General features: G+C 34.8%; 3 protein-coding genes and 1 pseudogene across 3 annotated transcripts; 1 reads left to right on the top strand and 3 right to left on the bottom strand.

Annotated features, from left to right (window-relative positions):
• Positions 1-266: 266 nt before the first annotated feature.
• On the top strand, positions 267-421 carry LOC147923633 (uncharacterized; annotated as a pseudogene).
• A 493-nt stretch (positions 422-914) lies between these two features.
• LOC104757735 (GDSL esterase/lipase At1g33811) lies at positions 915-2890 on the bottom strand. The gene is made up of 6 exons (XM_010480502.3): positions 2602-2890; positions 2417-2520; positions 2063-2187; positions 1688-1936; positions 1344-1611; positions 915-1252 (listed from the first exon to the last, which is right to left on the bottom strand). The coding sequence occupies exons 1-6, from the start codon at positions 2745-2747 to the stop codon at positions 1035-1037; spliced, it is 1110 nt and encodes a 369-aa protein (XP_010478804.1). The 5' UTR covers positions 2748-2890; the 3' UTR covers positions 915-1034.
• A 1150-nt stretch (positions 2891-4040) lies between these two features.
• Positions 4041-5839, bottom strand: LOC104757736 (uncharacterized). Its single transcript, XM_010480504.3, has 3 exons — positions 5432-5839; positions 4407-4521; positions 4041-4238 (listed from the first exon to the last, which is right to left on the bottom strand). Exons 1-3 carry the CDS (start codon positions 5657-5659, stop codon positions 4165-4167), a joined length of 417 nt encoding a protein of 138 aa, XP_010478806.1. The 5' UTR covers positions 5660-5839; the 3' UTR covers positions 4041-4164.
• Positions 5840-15066: 9227 nt separating this feature from the next.
• On the bottom strand, positions 15067-16612 carry LOC104759660 (glucuronoxylan 4-O-methyltransferase 3). Its single transcript, XM_087497162.1, has 2 exons — positions 15925-16612; positions 15067-15838 (listed from the first exon to the last, which is right to left on the bottom strand). Exons 1-2 carry the CDS (start codon positions 16313-16315, stop codon positions 15336-15338), a joined length of 894 nt encoding a protein of 297 aa, XP_087353288.1. The 5' UTR covers positions 16316-16612; the 3' UTR covers positions 15067-15335.
• Between the last annotated feature and the right edge of the window lie 3604 nt (positions 16613-20216).

Genomic DNA, 20216 nt, shown 5'->3' with positions numbered 1-20216 from the left:
AGCATGTTCTTCATGAATTGCTTGTATAGGTTTGGAAACTATGTGATTGGATATGTCTATTGTTTGATATTGCATGATATAATTATAATGTATGATGACATGGTATGATGATATGATGATATGATGCATGATAGAATGAGTTGATGTGTAACATGATAATTGTTAAATGATGATATGAAATGAGATTATGTGATGGGGGGCGTGAACATGAGATTTGTTTCGCGTCTCGTGAGGGTGCGAACATGAGATTTGTTTCGTGACTCGAGATGGGCAAACCTGAGATTGGTTATGTGCCTGGTGATTGGACGAACATGAGATTTGTTTCGTGCTGTGTGATTGGACGAGCCTGAGATTGGTTTCGTGCCATGCTAAGCTGATGAGATTTTGGTTTAGCGATATTGATGATGAATGTGTGTATTGATGAATGCGTTGGTGTTTAAATATGGTTTAAGTAATGTTATGAATATGCTAGGTTAAGTATTATGTGAAACCGTTATGCTGGTTGGATGTATGTCAAGAATGTGGAGTCTAATTCTATGCTATGCATTGATTGGTGAATGTGATTAGAATGTCGTCATTGTGTACACCCTTTTATCTTTTCCCTCAGGTTAAAAAAACAAGATTGAAGAGTTTTATTTTTAAGGAAGAAGGATTTTGGCGGGACCATTTGAATAACACCTTGTCTTGGCCCATAAGGCGGTATGGGTGTTACAGTTGTAAAGAGAAGAGAAGAGAAGAAAGCTATCGTCTCTTTGACTCTATTCTAATAAGGCTCAAACTAGGAAAAGAAAAGACAAGCTCATAAAGGAGCTAAGAAACTAAATCCAAAAATAGAACTGTAAATACAATTTTTTCAATCAAAGCGAGCATTTTCTTATATTTTCTCTCATTACTAGAGTAAGTGAGAGGAACAATACAGAAACAATAGTTATTTCAAAGAAATATAAGTTTAACATAAAGGAAAGAAACACATTATAATAGCCATGTTACATGACATATATGCATTCATAGAGGAGAAAAAGATATCCTTCTCTTCAAAGATTGGCTAGTTCTTGAATGCTCATGGGGTAAGAGTAAGCTCGGGAGTTGAAATTAGATTTCGCAAGCAATATGTTAGCAGTCTCTGTCGGATGAAACGCATCCCAAAAGAGATACTTGGTTCGGTCAGGACACGGGGTCTGCAGCGGCAGACACGTTATTTGACCATTGTTCCTTCCCACCCCACAACAACCTTTGTCCACAACCTCAAATCCTGTAGGATCAACGTAAACAATAATAAGACATTTTATGAAAACATAAGACTAATATACAGTATATACCATGTGTTTAAAGGTGTAACTCACCGTAAGCGGCTCCATTGGCAGCGAGATCATAGGTACTCTTGTAAGAATCAAGGTAAACGAACTTGGCTCCTTTCAACTGACCTTTGTTGAAACGGTCCACTAGGTTCTTGACTTGAGAGTTGAACAACACAATTGCATTGTTGATCCTTTCATTGCATCTTCCGGAACTGTTGTTACGATTATTGTAGCGGGCCAGCTGGTAAGGTATGCAACCGATCTGTCCGACTCCAGTCACAACCACTTTCCGAGCTCCAAATTGGTACAATCGCTATATAAAAAAAAATAGAATCAAGATAAATATAATGTATTGAGACATATTATGCATATTCCTGATCAACCCTTACAGTGAGCTGTTGTGTGTAGTCTTTAATGAGGGAATCTGCAAAGGTTTTGTCGTTGAAAGTGGTACTGGTTGAGTAGAAGTCAGGCATGAAGTAATTGTTGAGATAATCGTTACTTCCCATTCCGGTATAAAAGATACAACGGCTTAAGTATCTTTGCAGCTCATTTGTGTTTCCTCTGAAGTATCTAAGCATCTGCTCAACTGCGCTCGTGTACAGCTCTACCTGCTGGTTCATAGAAGTATGTGCACCCTACAAAAACATTTTGCAGTTTAATTATAGGTTAGTGTTTAATTGTTTATAATAGAATTGATGTTGCTTTTAAACTTTTGATGACAGATAAAAGAAAAAGAAAAGAAAAACTTATAGTTTGTGTACCAAGTTGTCACCGGTCTCATCTCTAATGCCAGCTGCACCAGATGCGAAATTTGCACCTCTTAGCAAAGCCTGGCCACGAATCCTAGAATATGGTGGAATGTAAGTCCGAAATCCAAAAATTTGAGCTACAAAAACAAAGAAAAAAATGTTAACTCATTTAGTAAACAAACTAACAAAATATGAACTTTAAAATGGTTTTAAGTTCCAAAAAGTAGCTTCTTATAATTATTAACTTATAATTCAAATTTTGGGTATATGTAAAATATTTTTACTAGTGTTGAGCCGGCCTTGATATACATATTTGTACGATACTTAATGCAAAACGCTTGGTACATAAGAAATGCAGATAAATACCTAGTGCATCAACGTAGGTGCGACCGTTGGTGAACCGTCCGGTTGAACCTTGGGGAAAGTCAATTCCGTAAGGTCGGTAATTAGCCCTCGCAAGCGAAATCAACCTGCATTTATTCAAATTATTACTATGAATTTGTGTAAAATAAAAATCATAGTATATAATGAAAATGCATAATTGAACCAACCTGTTGTTGTTTCCATTATCGACTAATGAGTCACCGAAAATGAAAAAGCAAGGGACTTGTGCCTGTTGTGGCTGTGACACGGTCGTTTTCAAACCGAACAAAACCAATCCCAAACTAACCAGCAACATAAAACGGAGGATACCCATTAAACTGAAAAATATTGAAATGCTGTCAATGGATCTTAAGAAGAATGAGTTTGAATAGGGTTTGAGTGGAGTTGACAGTTATATACTGAACAAGTGTGATTGGTTGGTTGGTTGGTTGGTTTCTATAATTGGTTTCATGTGCTGATAGATTTGTGACAGTTGGTTTCTATTTTTAATTCTTCTCTCTCTCTCTCTCTCTCTCTCTCTCTCTCTCTCTCTCTCTCTCTCTCTCTCTCTCTCTCTCTCTCTCTCTCACTAACATACTTCTTTTTAGCTGCGGCTATATTCACAGGCGTCTCATGCATGCAATCTCGTGATGGGTCTCAAGAGTCTAATGTGTTGCTTTCCAGTTGTTTGTGTCACAAGTCAATTCATGTAACAGTTGGCACATTACTCATCAAAGACAGAGAAAACTATTTTAGGCAAAAAAACTACGTAAGATATATAATATAATTAATTGTTAGTTACTTGTAAACTTTCAATTGTTTTATAGAATTCCAAAACTTTTCCACAATGGAAAAATAAGAACAACCATATCTGCAATTGTGGAGCAATTTTGTTTTACTAATTTCTTGTAGATAGATTAATCTAGATTATTTATCAAGAAAAGTAAATCTTGAGACAAGTATTAGATCAAACATATTTGGTGAATTTAAGACGTCGCTATGAGATTATCTTTATAGAGCCTGTAATTATAATTACATTAAATTGTCTCTGTATCGACAACGTAGCTGCAGGTTAATTAAAACTGCATGACAGGTTTAAACATTGGGTACCAAATTAGAATGTTAGAACTAGATGGATAGGGAAGGAGCCTCGCCCACTGCCACAAACGATGATGTAGGCCCTCCTCCATTGGGGAGAGTGGAGACCTTAGGCTAAGTACCTTCCTTAGTGTGCAATGGAAGTCACAAACCTAGGCCATGAGTCCTCTTAATCACTTATTGACTCTATCCAAGTAAGTATCCTTCAGCATTACCTCTACCCTACCCTTTATCATCTACCCTCTCACTCTCTGTACTAGACTACTGCCAATGGAGCTATCGATGTGGCATTCTAATATTCTTGGGGAAAATGCCATTTCAGATGGCTTATGCTGGGACTGTTTAGTTATCTATCGACCATTCAATCCCCCCATCTGGTACCTTAGCAACGTGAACTGTCAGCAGAGTAAACAGATGTATCAGATTGTTCCAAACTTTAAACTGTTGGGGCTATCATAGCCCGGCTATGGAACCAAGCTAGGGTTTAAACCAAAGTGGTATATTTTGATGGAAATCAGAAGCCTAATGCTAAAATGGAACTTGGAAATTTCATTGTATTGTGGAGAATTTAAGACAAAACATCTCTTTGAGGACATATTTTAATCATTCTAACAGAGCTGGGTTCATTCACAAGCTTGGATGATGGCCACATCTCAACGAACACGGCGAGCTTTATCTTCCTGCCCCAACCCCAGAGACCTCTGGGCATTTGCAATGCCTTCAGGATCTGCATACCACATCAACCGTTAAAACTACATACCAGCACAATAGATCAAGGGTCATTGACGGGGTCAAGGTAGAAAAACACTGAGATTGTCATCACAACTTTTATCACACGAGTACACGACAAGAAAACATTTGACTTAACAGATGGTATTTGGAAAATCATGCTCACCAAAGAACTGAGTGAAAATGCGGGTGAAGAAGCTCAAGTTGCGAGAGACGTTGAATCCCATGGCAGGAGGAAGAGGCTTCACCAAAGTGTCTATAGTGAATACTCTTTGCAGGAACTGTAATAGAGAGGCAGACTGCACAACTTAGGAAAAGGATTTTGAAGATACAAAGTTTCTAGTCTGAGGTTACTATCTAAAAAAAGAAAATCAAAGCTATCCAGCAAATTGCTTCTTTATGAACACCCTGTAAATGCATAAAATATGTTTTCTGAATGTAAAGATGGTTCGAGATGCATGCAGTGTGTCATGATTCAGATTCTATTAGAAACATACTCATTCATATATAAATAAGCAGAAAGGAATGAAAAAACCATTTGAACAGAAGTAGCGTTAAAGTATCTCCCTAACAATAGAGAGGTTCACAAACCTTACCAAGCAACTATTAAACTCTCCAGAACTACCAAAGATAGTTTTCGTAACGAATTGAAGTATATAGCCAAAGAGAGGAAGGTTTACATCAAAATTACACAGTTTTGTTCCACTAAAGCACACCAACCGCTCTTAACATACAATTAATCCCTTAAAACCAATCTTACATATATGGCAGCTGTTCTTGAAATGTGAATCTGATATATGAGATTCTAACCAAGCGAGAATATGAACCATTTGCACTCAATCCATTAACTTGAATTCGATACAATGTGTAGGAAATCGTAACTTCATGTAACAAAAGAGAGTGAAAAAATCCATTCTTTTCAGCCTTCACATAAGGCTTAGATTGATTGATTGTGTTATCTAATCTTAGACACAAAACTGTATAAGAGAATTGCATAAACGTAAAGGATGAATCTTTTTCGCAATTCTCCAATACCCATTTATCAAAAGATGTGAGAAGATGTAACAGAGGCAAAGATAACACTGTTCACTACTAATTTTCCCCAATTTCCTAAAGGCAGATACAGAGAGGAGCAAATTCACTATACGAAACCTAGAATTACAATAAAGAGAGAGAGAGGGTTTCAGAGACCTGATAGTTGCGATTGAAGCTGTAACGAAGCTGAGGATCAATCTCAAGTAAATCATCATCATCATCGGCGAGACTACCTTTTTTGGCACCGCGGCTAGGGACGTGCATCTTCGACATACCATCAGAATCCTTTGTGACCTTAAGCTTTGCGCCGCTAAACTTGTCAGAGTCATCATCGTCGTCGCCTCTCCACGGGGCTTTTGATAACAGTTCCTTCTTCTTCGCCATTGTTGTCTTTACCCAATCCTTTGAGTTCTTCGTGTGTGTTTGGTTTATGAGTGGGATAAGGCCCTAAAGATGGGTGTTTGGTTGCAGAGTTAAACTTGTTACTAAACAAGATATGAGTTATCAAAATGTCTTGTTTGGTTATATTGTAGGATGTGTTACCAAACGGGATATGAATTTCTCTCCATTAAACTGATTAAAGCTAGGTAAATACCGTAATACGAATTTCAACGCAATACGTATTTTTATAAATCAATACGAATTTCAAGAGGTAATATGTACTGTTTTCCAATCTAAAAACATAAAAATTGATTGTTATCATTTAATAAAATTTTCATAACAAATTGTTCCATTTAAATTTGGACATTTAGTATATAGAATATAATTTGTGCATATTCATATCCAATTACTATAAAGGAAAATATATATTTTCTCAACATCCGCGATTGATATTTAGGAAGATCAGGTGCAGGCAAAAAAATATAAAAAATAAAATATATAGGAAAATCTTGTAATAATAATTAGAGAATGTTTGAAACAGTTTTTGTCCCAAACTAATATTTAAAAACCAAAAAAGCCTTTCTTCATATACGACCTAAATCCCTAGAAAAGCTCTTCTCAATGGACCGATCCGCAACCAAAGTAATTGTTGTTCTCCTTACGGATCTCTTCTTACTCACTCTGTTAACCTCTATTCTTCTCTATTAATTGGTTTCTTCACAAGAACAAAAATATTCGAAGTGTTAAAATTTATGATTAGATCTTTTGTAATTTGTGCCTTTAGGGTCTGGAATGGAACAATAATGATGTAGCATACGTTCCAGAAAACGAGTAAATTTTTTTTATTTTTTAGTTTAAAATTTATGGAGATCGAGTTTGTCATGTTGATAATAAAATAATATCCTAATTATTGCAGTAACATCGGCCGGGTGCAACCAAATTATCACAGTAGCAGTAGCATTGGCTGGGTGCAACCGAATCATCACAGTAGCAGTGGCAGTAGAAGTGGCTGAATCTCTAAGAGTGAAGTAGGAGTAGAGTTTGGATGAGGAGCCTTTCTTTTCCCATTGCTGATTATGTCGGACAGACTTCCAAGTCCATAGGGGTTCCCTTGGCATCTGTTACAGTAGACTAACACATAGAAAGAGTAGCTTGATTAATAAAAAACCAATTTAATGAAAATAAACAGAGATAAGCAAGTATCACTCTTAAGCATAAGTCAAAAGTAATGCAAGTTTCATTCGCAAGACAAACATAATGCAAGAAGAAGAATCATGATTATAAGTTTTATGTCAAAATCTTACACAAAATCACATATACACGTATCACTCAATCAGATTATCAACTCATATAGAATCTTAAGCATTAGTCAAAAGTATATCAATCAAATCAGATACATAAGTTAGCTAAATAAGACAATCAACATAAAACAAAGAAATGTGAGTAGAAGTAATTACCTTCAGGAAAATGTCATCTTTTTCTTGAATGGGAAGGGTTGGGTGAGACGAGGGGTCTGTAGCATCAGAACCATCAACTTCCAGTTGAGAGATGACCTCTTCTATGTTCTTCTCATATTCTTCAACCACTTGTTTTGCCTTTTGATCAACAAAACTTCCATCTGGCTTTGTATGTGTTGCGACAAACACCTCTCCAGCGATACAGGACGTCCCAGTTTTTCTTCCTACAATGGATAAGAAGAATGTTAAGTGTGGAAAATGAAATATTTAAATGAAAGAATTTTAGTTAGTTTAAAGCATTTACCAACTCTTGTTGAATTTGCAAGTAAGATTTCTGGCCGGATAGATGTTTGTGGAGTCCTAGACCGTCACGATCAGAATTACGGGCAAGGGATGCATTAGAACTCTTCTCCTTAGCTTCGGGTGTGTCCCAGTGCTCCCACATTCGTCTCCAAAGCGTTGGTTTGATCCAAATCGGTGGCTCAGTATACGTCTTTGCTTGGCTTACAATTCCTTTCATTCTTTTTTTTGCTATCTTCACAAATCCTTCTCTCACAAGCTCAGCAATCGCAACATCCCAGTTGTATTTCCCCTACACAGCACAACAATGTAAAGTAAGTGTCAATGATAGTTGACAGAAGACAAACTCATTAAGTTAGAATAGTAAAAAAAAAAAAAGAAATTTCAACATATTACCGCAAAGGATCTAAAATATCTCTCGCGTATGTGTAAGGGGGTAACCTTCCAGCTGAAATATGGACCATCAAACTTTCTTCTTAAAATCCCAGAAATAACACGAGATAGCTTTCCTTTATCTCGTCCAAACCTGTTACATAAATATGAGAGTGCTAAGTTATAAAGGAGAAGCCATCAAACATAAACGAATGACTCACAAAACAATAATCACAAAACAGATGATACAAATAATCACAAAACAATAATCTAATGTAAAAGACAAAAACAATAACAATGTTCCATTCGGTAATATAATTCACATTTTATCAAAAAAAAAAGATATTCAAATGATAAAATAAAAGAAAAAAATAATTTACCATATACTGTCAGTGTCGGGGATGGGAACCGGACTCAACAACGGTAGATGCTGTCGACCAGGAAGTGCAAGCAAAGCATCAAGCTGCTGTTGGAAGTCTTGATTCTCCTGATTCTGAGCCGGTGGTGGATGCTCTTGATCCTCCTGATTCTGAGGCGGCGGCGGTTGGAACCCTGGATTCTGAGGAGGAAGCTGTTGATACACCGGATGCTGAGGAGGCGGCGGCTGAAACCCCAGATTCTGAAGCGGTGGTGGATAAGCCGGATGGTGAAGCGGTGGTTGATATCCAAGATGAACCGGCGGTTGGTATCCCGGATTCTGAGTAGCCGGATGTTGATACGGCGGATCATGTGGTTGAGGTGGTGGTGGCTGCTGCATCTGGGAGTGGAGCTGATGTTGAAAGCCTTGGTGTTGGGGCTGAGGAGAAGGTTGTCGAGAGTACTGTTGCATCGTTGCCGGCCTATACTGAGATGGAAGCGAGGGTTGAGAGTGTTGTGAGTGTGTTGAAGTCACGTTGTTGGAGGAAGGGTTAGAGGACTGAGACGACGAAGCAACATCTCGGCTTGGTCTCGAACCGCCGCCAGATTTACCAACGCCGCCAGATTTACCAACGCCGCCAGATCTACCAAGACCGCCAGATCTTCCACCACGACCACCACCGGATTTAGAACCACGACCACCACCGGATTTCATCGCAGAAGATTTCAGAGAGTTAGGGTTTCGGAGATGTGAAAGGGAAATTGAGAAGAGAGGGTGAGTTTAGAGAAATCGAGAAGAAAGAGGGTTTGGGGAAATAATTAAAAGGGTTAGGGATTTAGGGTAATTTGGTTTGAGGGTTTGTGGTTTAATTTGATGGGGGGAATTATTAATGTTGGGGGGGGGGGGGAAATAATTACTGCTCATTATTTCACGAAAATTTTGGAGAATTTTTCAATCCGTCGGGAAAGAGTAACAAAGTAGTGGTACTTAACGACTATTTTGTGACTGAAAAGAATAATTTTTTAAAACTAAACAAAGTGGCTAAACAGTAGCAAATAATACATTAAGTCACACTACAGTCTCAAAATGTGACTTATTTATGACACTGAAATATTAGTATAATTTTGTGTTTGCATTTTATCACCACAAACATATTGGGTATGACTCTCTGATCATGTAAACTCTAATTTAAGAGTTTACTTTTGATAAAATATCAAACAAAATAATTTGTCAATGTTTTTTGTAAAGATATGTCACCTTACCTACTCTTCCTTTATAAAACACATGTAACCCTAAAACATGTTTATGAGGATATGAACATAATTGTAAAATTTGGTGTTTTATTGATTTTGTTTTTAAAATTTAGTAAATAATATATGTCAGGTGTAAGTAGAAATGTATAAGGATACATGTTTTGTATTCATATTAGAAAAATTCTTAAATTAATTTTAAACAGTCGCTAAACAGAAGCAACTCCATCACAGTTTCAGGTTGTAGTCACAAATTAACCCGGATTCAGTCGTATTTCAGACTCACTTTAAGACTTAAACAGGACGAATGCCGTAAATATTGATTATATTTTTTTCCGTATTTTTTAAAAGGAGCAAGACACCGTAGTCGTAAAACAGTTGTACTTTACGACTCAATTGTGACTAAGTGTTATATATGCACAATCAAGAATGTCGTAAAACAGTCGCAAACAATCCCATCGGTCACACTTTAGTCTCAAACTGTGACTTATTTGTGACTCTAAAGTATTAGTATAATTTTATGTCAAGATTTGATCACCGAATACTAATTGGATATGACTCTTTGATCTTGTTAACTCTAATTAAAGAGTTTAATTTTGATAATATATCAAACAAAATAATTTGTATATGATTTTGTAAAGATATAGCACCTTAACTACTCTTCAAGTATAAAACACATGTGACCTTACAACATCTTTTGGAGAATATGAACATAATTGTAAAATTTGGTGTTTTTTTGATCTTGTTTTAAAAATTTAGTAATTAATATATGTCAGGTATAAGTAGAAATGTATAAGATTACATGTTTTGTATTCATATATGAAACATTAATTTTCAGTCGCTAAACAGAAGCAATTCGATCACAGTTTCAGGTTGTGGTCACAAAGTAGTGGTAATTTATGACTCTTTTGTGACAAATAAGTGGAGAAAACAAGTAGGAAATTTCAATAAAACTACAATAACACAAGTGTTTGAGATTTCAATAAAATTACAAAAACACAAATAATGAACATGATAATTATTCATATTCCTCATTTTCAATTTCATCATCTTCATCCTCATCTGAAGACGAAGACGACGATGAGTAGTTGCCACGAAATTCGTCTTCTGGTTCAGCATCGTTGATCTCAAAATCAATTTCTTCATTAGGATGATTACCATCTACAAAACTGTCAATTACGATCTCCTCTATTGTATCTGTCATTCCATCATCAACTGTTTGCTGCAATATAACAACCTCCTTTTGTTTTAAGTTTCCTTGTACAACAAGCCTCTGATTAACTTTGAGAACGTTCAGCCATAGTTTTCGAGGTCGTTTAGTGTGAGGATATGAAAGATAACAAACTTGATCAGCTTGAGATCCTACACATAAAAAAAACAGGTCTCCAATTAGATGTATATATATATATATATATACATATCTATAAATATATATTTAAAATAGAACAATACCTAATATAAACGGTTCATAATGTCGGTATCTCCTTGACGACAACACGTCAACAATGCCTCCATCGCGTATTCGAGTGCCTTTGTCAATTGTAGAGTCATACCATTCACAATAGAAAAGTGTGACCCGTAAATTCAAAAATCCTGGATAGGTAAGCTCTATGATATTTTCAATGGTCCCGTAAAAATCGTCCTCGTCAGATGTATCAGAATAAGTTTGTCCTCGGACACATACCCCATAATTCATTGTTTTTTTAGTGAGACCGTGAGCTTTTGTGTGAAACAGATAACCTCTTGTAAAATATATAGGCCATGACTTGACTTTATTTTCAGGACCGTCCACGATTTCATGGACCCATGGAGGAAAACTTTCAAAACCAGCACGAACCTGTGCAGATCATATATACAAAATTTTAGAAGATAATATTTATCATGTTGATATAGTGAATAGGTGGATAGTAAAACATACATATTGCTTAATCCATTCATGGAAATCTTCTTCTCTTTTCGACCTAACATCTTCATCAGATAGTCCTGGATATTCATATCGAATTTGCGCCTCCAACAATCTATGTTTTATCAACAATAAGTAATATTGTCATGTTTACCAAAAAATATATGGTTATAAATAGCCTTGGTAAATCAAAAATACCTCTCATGTGGCTGGAAATAGGCACAATTGCGCAGAACATATGCATGTGCGCATTTATAATCTTTTTCATTTAACCAAAATTCACTACTTTTACCGCTTGGACGACCCACTTGAGTGAATATATCTGGTACTGGTATAGGATATACAGGTATTTCACCTTCTTCATGCCGAATTTGCCTGTAAAAGTTTATTTTGTAAAATTTTTTCTCAAGTTTAGACGTTGATACAAAAGTTCAATAATTATATTTAGAGTTTTACCTTCTTCTGCTTGCTGTAGAAATGTGTGAAGCGAAATAGTGTTCTGAGAAATAAGATATCTCATCGTTCAAGTCTCTGTCTCGTAGTATGAACCAGTAGCTTGATTACCCTCTGGTAAAACCTCCGTAAACAATTCAGCCCAATCGTCCATGCATACCTCAGACAAATTATTGTCTACCTTGATGTTCATGAACCTAGACGCCAATGATAGTTGCGAATGACCTTCATGACATCCATCATAAAGTGGAGTATTTGCAGCATCTAACATGTCGTAGAACCGTTTCGCCTCTTCAGTGGGTTCTTCATGGATATGATCATATCCATGATCATATCCACTTTCATATTCATGATACTCATTAAAAGGGGTGGTACCATGAAATGCATCATTCACCATCTCAGCATATACATTTCCCTCAAATCCTATTGGTTGACTACCAGGTTGACTACCATGCTGACTACCAGTACTAGTATAATCTGTATTAGGATAATGACTACTGGTTCCTACCCCTAGCACGTCATAATCTTCACCATGTTCAGACCATACATAATAATTTGGCATAAATCCTTTACTATGCAAATGATTAGATATTGTCGTACCATGCAAAAGAACATCGTTCTGACATTTTACGCAAGGACAGTAAAACCTACCTCCACTGTTTTGTGCTATAGGCTGGCTGTTTGCGAAATTCATGAACTGCTCCACCCCCGCCAAAAATTCTTTAGAGATATTATTTGTTCTTCCATCGATCCGATTATACATCCACTCTCGAGATGAATTCCACATATTTTTTTAACACTCTTTTTTTCTTTCCCTCTATAAAAAGACTCTTTTTTCTTTCCCTCTAAAAAACTATTTTTTTATCTTCTCCTCTAAAAAAACTCTTTTTTTTTTCTTCTCCTCTTAAAAAAACTCTTTTTTTTTTCTTCTCCTCTAAAAAACTCTTCTTTCTTATGTCTTTCTACTTATACACTAATGGAAGTGATATGAATGGAAGGGTGAGAGCGTTGTGATATATATACTATAAACTTTGCGACTCTTTTGCGACTTAAAAGAATACGTCGCAAATTACGACTCTTTTGTCACTTTCTAACCACATAATAGAGACATAATACGGGTCGCAAAAGTTCAGTACAAACGCAAACTTAAACATGTACCACGTTTTTTGCCGACATCACTGACTGACTTTTTTGCGACGCCTTTGCGATTACAAACAAAACAGTCACAAACTACGACTGGTTTATCACTCTTTTACCACATAATAGAGACAAAATAAAGGTCGCAAATGTTCAGTACAACCGCAAACTTTCACATTTCCCACGTTTTTTACCGACATCATTGACCGACTGATTTGTGACTACAAATGTTTAAGCAAACTAGAAGTGGCAAATCCATCGTGATTTTCAGACAGTTTTGCGACTCTTATTGCCGACTAAATCTTCAGTCTTTAATTCGTCATAAATTGCGATTATTTTGCGACTAAGGATTTATTGTCGAGACATTGTTCCAAAACAGTCGCATCGTAGTAACGCTTTTGCGACTGAAATTTGGTGTTGTACATTTGCGACTCCTTTACGTCTACTACTTTTGTCGTCGTTAGCCCGTCACAAAATTGTCGTAAAACGGTCACAAAAGTTTGTGACTAAAAATTCAGTCACATAAAGTAGTCACAAATTACATGTTTTCGTGTAGTGGAGGCTCAAACGATCGCCGTGGCAGGTCTGTGTCTGCTATACCTCCACACAACTCTTTAAGTTATTATTAAGTGCTAATCTTTTTTTGTTGATTTTTACAGAGATGCTCTCGTTTACATTCTTGGAGAAGACGCTTTAGAGAAGGCCATGGAACTTGTTGGTGGATGTGACGGGGGAGCATGGAATATTGCAGTTGCTTTGGCTATGCCGCCACCAGGCGCAATGATAGGATATGACCCATCATCATGTACGTAAAGTTGCTCTAGATTATTTGTTCTTTGTAACAAATTAAAAACCTCCTCACCTAAATTTTGTGGTTTATTTTTTTAGCTTTTTCTTTACCTATAAAACTAAGAGGATGAAGAAGAAGACCACTATGGGGTAGAAAGTTTTCTCTTGGAAGAAGATCGAAGCTCTTTGATGTTTCTAGCTTGTGATACAATATACAATGTCTCAGTAAAACATCTTGATTTGGACTTTAGTTATGTTTATTACCCCCATGTTTTAGGTTTAGGTTGGTATAGTTTTTTAGGGTAGTTTATTACCCACGCATATGATGTCAGTTTATTATTATTTTTTTTTTTGTCAAACTATGTCAGTTTATCATTTACTCATGTATTTGTGCTTTGATTTACCTTTTAAACTCTTAACTAGGATTTAACCCACGGTACACCGCGGGACAATATTTTAATTTTAAAAATTAAAAATTTATATTGTATTTATTTGTTATTTTATTATTATTTTATTAATTTTTAAAATATAAAATTTTACAGGTATTTGATATAAATATTCAAAGTATAGAACTTTTGTAGTGTTTTCAAGGTTTTAACCCGTGTGGTATATGTATAGTCTAGTAATACATTTATCTCCTGGTACACATCTAAAAGTGTTTTAAAAAAACAATTCCACTTAACTCCTTACATGGGATTAATGCCAACCCGTCTCACCAAAATCAAAATAAGTTTTTGCGTAAAAAAAAATAATTAAAATAAGTTTTTTTTATCAAGTTTAATTATGTTAATTGTTTTACCAAATTAACATACTTTTATAGTTTATAATTTTTCCATGTCAATATATATAGTTTATGATAATTAATTGAATTTTTTTTTTTTGATAATTCCTCAAAAAATAAAAAATAAACCAAATTATATGGGGGGGTTTTCAACATATTTAATGTGACATTTTATAATTGGATTTTCGGTTTAGGAAATTTATTAATGTTAATATAATTATTGATATTGTAAACTTTTGTTATGGAAAATCTGTTGTATATCATTTAAATTTGAGAGATTCTAGCATCCATAAAAATAGTTTTGGAGATTTAATGGGTTAATACTTTAATGGATAGAGTTATTTTTAGAAAAATCGGAATGTATAAATGTTGTTAAGATTTTATGGCAATAAATGTATTAAATGTTGGTCAATTTAAGAAAGTTTAGTATTTGAGTTTCTCTGCAATGTTATTTATAGAATTGTTTTAGGGGGTTAATATTGTAAAAAATATAAATAAGTAAAACTTAAAGGACATAAACCAAAATATACTTAAAAAATGTTAATATAGATAAGCGAATAAACAAACCATCGAATCCAATTTTGCTTCTGTAAGTGATCAATGACCATTCCGGATAATTCCTTATTTGTATTCATTAATCACAATAATGAAACCACAAATAATTATGCGAATAGTACTAGTCTTTTAATATACCGATTTCAGTAAATGCACTACAATCTTGAAAACCGTATTCAAATCAAGCAAAAACACAACCAAAAATTAATAAATTGCCAACTAAGCAAGTCCCTCAAAGAAAGACCACTAGGTAAATCAATTTACCAGCCCTGAGTCCGTTGACCGACCAACGACGCTGAACTGCATAAATCTCTCGGCACAAAATTAACGGCGGCGATCAACATCCACCGGACAAAAAGGTCGTCCAGCTCGAGCCCGATGGCTAGGAATAGTAAAATGTCTAAGCCTCCCATTTTGCTCCCTCATGTAACCTTTACACAAGAAAGTCGCCGAGAACTCATCTTCCACGGGACGGTTAACGTCGTGAACAAAAACATCAGTTTCACCATCTTCACGGTTACGAGCCAAAAGCCCCGCCGTATAAATAGCACTCATCCTCCCCGGAGCTTCTTCATGGTAACCAGTTGGAGCATCGACCATGATCAGATCCCATTTCGTATCGTAAAAATCCGACGGGAAATCTTTCAACGCAAGGTCACATTTAGAGTTTCTCGGATCAGACACAGATCTACACTCTTCTGATCTTCCTAGCTCCATGAGTTTGTCTGAATCTTTGACTTTTGTGTCGTAAACTACGTGGTAAGATTCCAAGTTTGGGAACTTCTTGGTTACTATAGCAATCCAAGCCTTGTCTTCCTCAATAAACACTGAAAAAATCAAACTTTTTACTAATGAGGGAATCGAAAATTTTCATTAGATCTGTTTGAAACAGAGGAAAAAACAGAGTACTTACAGGTACGACCACCATGGTTGAGAGATGCCCACATTAAGCTGTCGTGACCTAAGCCAAAGACGAGGAAGTTACAAGGAGACTTCTTGTCCAAGACTCTCTTTGAGACAGAGACTTCATCGAATGTTTGCTGTGGAGTGACGTTACTGGTGACGTAGTGAACCAATGCGTCGGATAAAGAAAGTGGCATCTTTGTGCATTGTTGTGATGTTGTTGGACATGCTTCTGGTTTATGGTGATGAGTTGGTTCTTCTTCTTGGGAGAGATTTGTTTTGGAGATTGGCTTTGAAGAGGAGATGTTTGATCTTGCAAAGAAGATGATGAGAAAGATCAAGATTGAGCAGCCTATGAATATGACTTTGAGATTAACGGAAGATGGAGGTTTGGTCCTCATTTTTTCTATTTGGGGTTTTTCGGATCGGTGAATGAGGAAGATGTTTTGATAATGGTTAGAAATGTATGTATATAGAGAGAGAGGTTACGGTTTTAATGATTGAGGAAGTTGAGGAGGACATGAAAGCTACTAAGGTTGCTGTTCTTCCAATACAACAGAAGTTGGTGGTGAATACATATACTAACTAATTTGTTTTTTGTTTTTTCATATTATAATGTGTATATTTATTTATATAATCATGATAACTAGAAGATGTGTAACGTAATGGAGACATTTCTGGTTATAAATTTGATGCTTGAAAGAGAAGAATCTGATGGGCAAATATTGTATAGAGTGATCCAAACGAGACAGGTGTTAAAAAGGAACCAACATGGTGGTTGCAACTTTCTTATTCCTTATTTTTTAAATAACCACCCCATGTTGGTGTTTTAACAACTTTGGTTTTTTGTTTCTTGAACATTAATATTTGTCAAACTAGGAAAAAAAAGGCTTTCATTTGCACAGTTCCAAAGGTGTCCAAATTGTGTCGGTTTAACTAAACCAACAAGTTGCTCCCAAAATTGAGTTGAAATTTAAATTCAGGTTTTCTTTAGCCAAGAAAACATATGTAACCAAACCGAAACCGATTAAACAAAAACTTAACAGATTTTGTGCAAGTCTGGTAATAACTTTCGAGTAAGAAAGTTAATGATTAAGTGTTAAGACTTAAGACAAAGAGAGTCATACATCATCATTAGTCGTTAGTCCACGGGTGGTGATGAGGCAGACAAAAAATGATAATACCTTTTAAATTACATCCTATGAATCCTATTCGTGCAATGTCGTGTCTGCAATATTGTTCAATTCTACACAAAAAAAAACAATTCATATATTTCAGACATTCGTATAAATGACTCGTGACATTATTGATAACTCTCTCATGCATAATCTTTTTTTCCTCAGTCTCTAACTATAATTTATTTTAGTATTCTTCAAAGTGATTTTCATTAATTATACACGTTGTTTTACGTATCTATATTATTATTTTTGCAGCAGTTTCGTCAAAGTAGTCTTGAAGTTTGAAGGTATTTACAACTAATGCCATTATCATTAAAACATTTTTTAAAAAAATTAAAAGATAATATCAAAATATGCAAAAATAAGGTATGTGAATTAAATATCATCATATCAATGAAGTAAAATGTTTCTAAATTATCTCCACCTCCGACCCTAATTTTCTGCAAAACTAAACAAAATTTTTGCCATTCCAATATAGGAAAATCTATATTCGCTCCAATCAATCATATTCAATTACTTCAAATTTTTTAGTTTTGTCTAAAATTTTAATGTTATTATCTATATAGCTAATTAATTTTTATAAAAGGTTTAAAATATATTATTTAATAAATTTAAATTATTATGGGACGGGTTATGATCGATATTCTTATAAATTTAAAATGTCAATAATCCATCGCTACGACAATCAGTTTTATATACTAAAAAGTAATAAATTTTTATAAATATAATTTATATAGAAAATATAGGCATGCGGTGTACCGTTAAAAGAAGGTCCTCACAATTAAGTCTATCGGGATTACAGATTTTAGCAAGGTACGGCTGCGGTTGGCGGGTTATCCCGAAAACTACAAATATATAATTAAATTATAAAATCAAACATAAAAAATATTAATTTTTTTAAAATATTTTTTTTAAATGATACATATTAATATTTGAAATGTTTTTAATTTAAAATAAATTTTATCGTTAGACATTTAGTTTAGTAATCACATTTAACTATTTATTTCATCGTAAAACCATAATTCACTTCTTCATAGATTACAGTTAAAATTTTAATTTTTAAAAAAAAAATATGAGCATCATTTGAGATAATATGTATATTGGTTAGTATTCTAAATTTAACAATAAAAATAATCAGTAAAACAATGAGCTAACATCCACAAAAATTTTGCAAGTCCAAAAATATCCTAAATATTATTCTTCTATATTTCATAACTTCATAAGTAATACTTTTGTCAATTTTCATCAATTAACAAAAATTCATTCGTACAAACTCATTTTTCCAATTTTTTTTTCAGGTTTCTCATATTACTACGTGCATTAAAATCTTTAAAATAAAATATGTAAAACTATACTAATACACATCATGAATTGAAATTTTTTCTTTTTAAGTTCGTTATTCTTTCAAAGTTTTGTGTACTTACTTACAATAAAAATTTATATTACAACGATAAATACATTTATATCCGACTAAAATTATGTTAAATATATTTATTGATTAATATACATGCTTAATATATTAAGGTTTTACTTACACATGTTAAATTTTATTGAGAATACACTTATAATATAATTAGCATAAAATGGTAATTCTATTGATTTTGTTAGTTTTCCTTTTTGATTTAGAAAAATAATTTTTTAAAAATAACATGAAAATTTTTGTGAATATAATTAGATGTCCTATTAAGTTTATATAAAAAAAATTTGATATGTGTCAACATCTAATCAATATATTTGACACTTGTCACGATCTTGGTAAATCTATTAATTTTGTTAGTTTTCTTTTTTTATTTAGAAAAATAAAGTTTTAAAAATATAAACATGGAAAATTCTGTAAATATAATTAGATGTCCTACTACTTTATAAAGAAAGAAATTTTTTGACACTTTTCCATATTATATATCAAAGTCATTGAAGAAAATAAGATATTTTATAATATGTATCAATATTTTATATCACTTGTCACGATCTTATTAATGAGTAATTTTGACATCAAACTTTATATAATGTAACACCCGCAAACCTTTTATTGGTATTTTGGTGAGGGTGTCGATCGACACTAGTTGTAGTCGGTTTGGTCGGTTCGATTTTTAATCGTCCGCTTTGCGTGGTTGGTTTAGGAAATCCATAAAATCAAGTTGTAAAAGGGGAAAAATGACCTAGGGTCGTGTTTTTGTTTTGTTTCGCTGCTTTTAGAGAAAAACAAAAGAGAGAGTTGTTGCTTGAGCTTTTGAGAGAGATTGGTGAGATTCCTTGCTGTTCTTGGGAGATCTAAGGCTGGGAAGGTGCTAGAAGCTTGCTAGGAGTGAGGGAATTCGTTTTTATTGGTCAGAATCTTTATGCAGAGAGGTGACTGCATGACCATGACTAATCTAAGCCTTTGATTCCCTTGTTCTTGCTTGTTTGTTGCTTGTTTATGTGTTTTTCTTGCTGGGATTGGTTGATACAGGTTCCTACGGATGTATAAGGCTTGGGTTTTGAGAATTGGACGATTTGGAGGAGATTTGGGAGTGAGATTCCACTCTCGACTTCGCGCGGATTGCAGTTGCAGAAGGAGTGTCGATCGACACAACTTGGTGTCGGTCGACACCAGCAAATTGGGCATCGATCGACACTGTGGGGTAGTGTCGGTCGACACCAAGGCCAGTGTCGATCGACACTTGACTGGTGTCGGTCGACACCTCCCTTCCAGCGAGACGATGCTTGATTTCCTGCTTTGTGTGTTTTGTGTGATGCTTGTTGGAACTTTGGAATCATTGTTGCTTGTGTATATAGCCCAGTAGATGGGAGGATTGCCTCACTGAGTGTTTATCAAATACTCATGCATCTCAATTTGTGTTTGTGGTGCAGGTAAAGGCAAAGTGTGATCGTGGAATCAAGACAATGAAGAGGAGGATGTTCTAGGGACTCGATTGGATGTTCTCTGGCATTGCTAGGTTGCTAGAATTGAGTCATTAGAAATATTGCTTGGTTGCTGCTTCCTTGTTTCTTGTTGTTTGGTATTTGGATATTGCTTATGCTATGATATTGGATTGTTATTGGATTATTATTGGTTTATTATTGGATGGATATTGGTTTTGTTATTCCGCTGTTGATTGTGAATGTGGTTAGGTGGCTAGTGGGT

The sequence above is a fragment of the Camelina sativa genome, chromosome 17 (genome assembly GCF_030686135.1).
Source record: "Camelina sativa cultivar CO46 ecotype springtype chromosome 17, ASM3068613v1".
NCBI lineage: Eukaryota > Viridiplantae > Streptophyta > Magnoliopsida > Brassicales > Brassicaceae > Camelina > Camelina sativa.
Note: the sequence above shows the minus strand (reverse complement) of the source record. Positions and strands in the feature narration are given on the sequence as shown.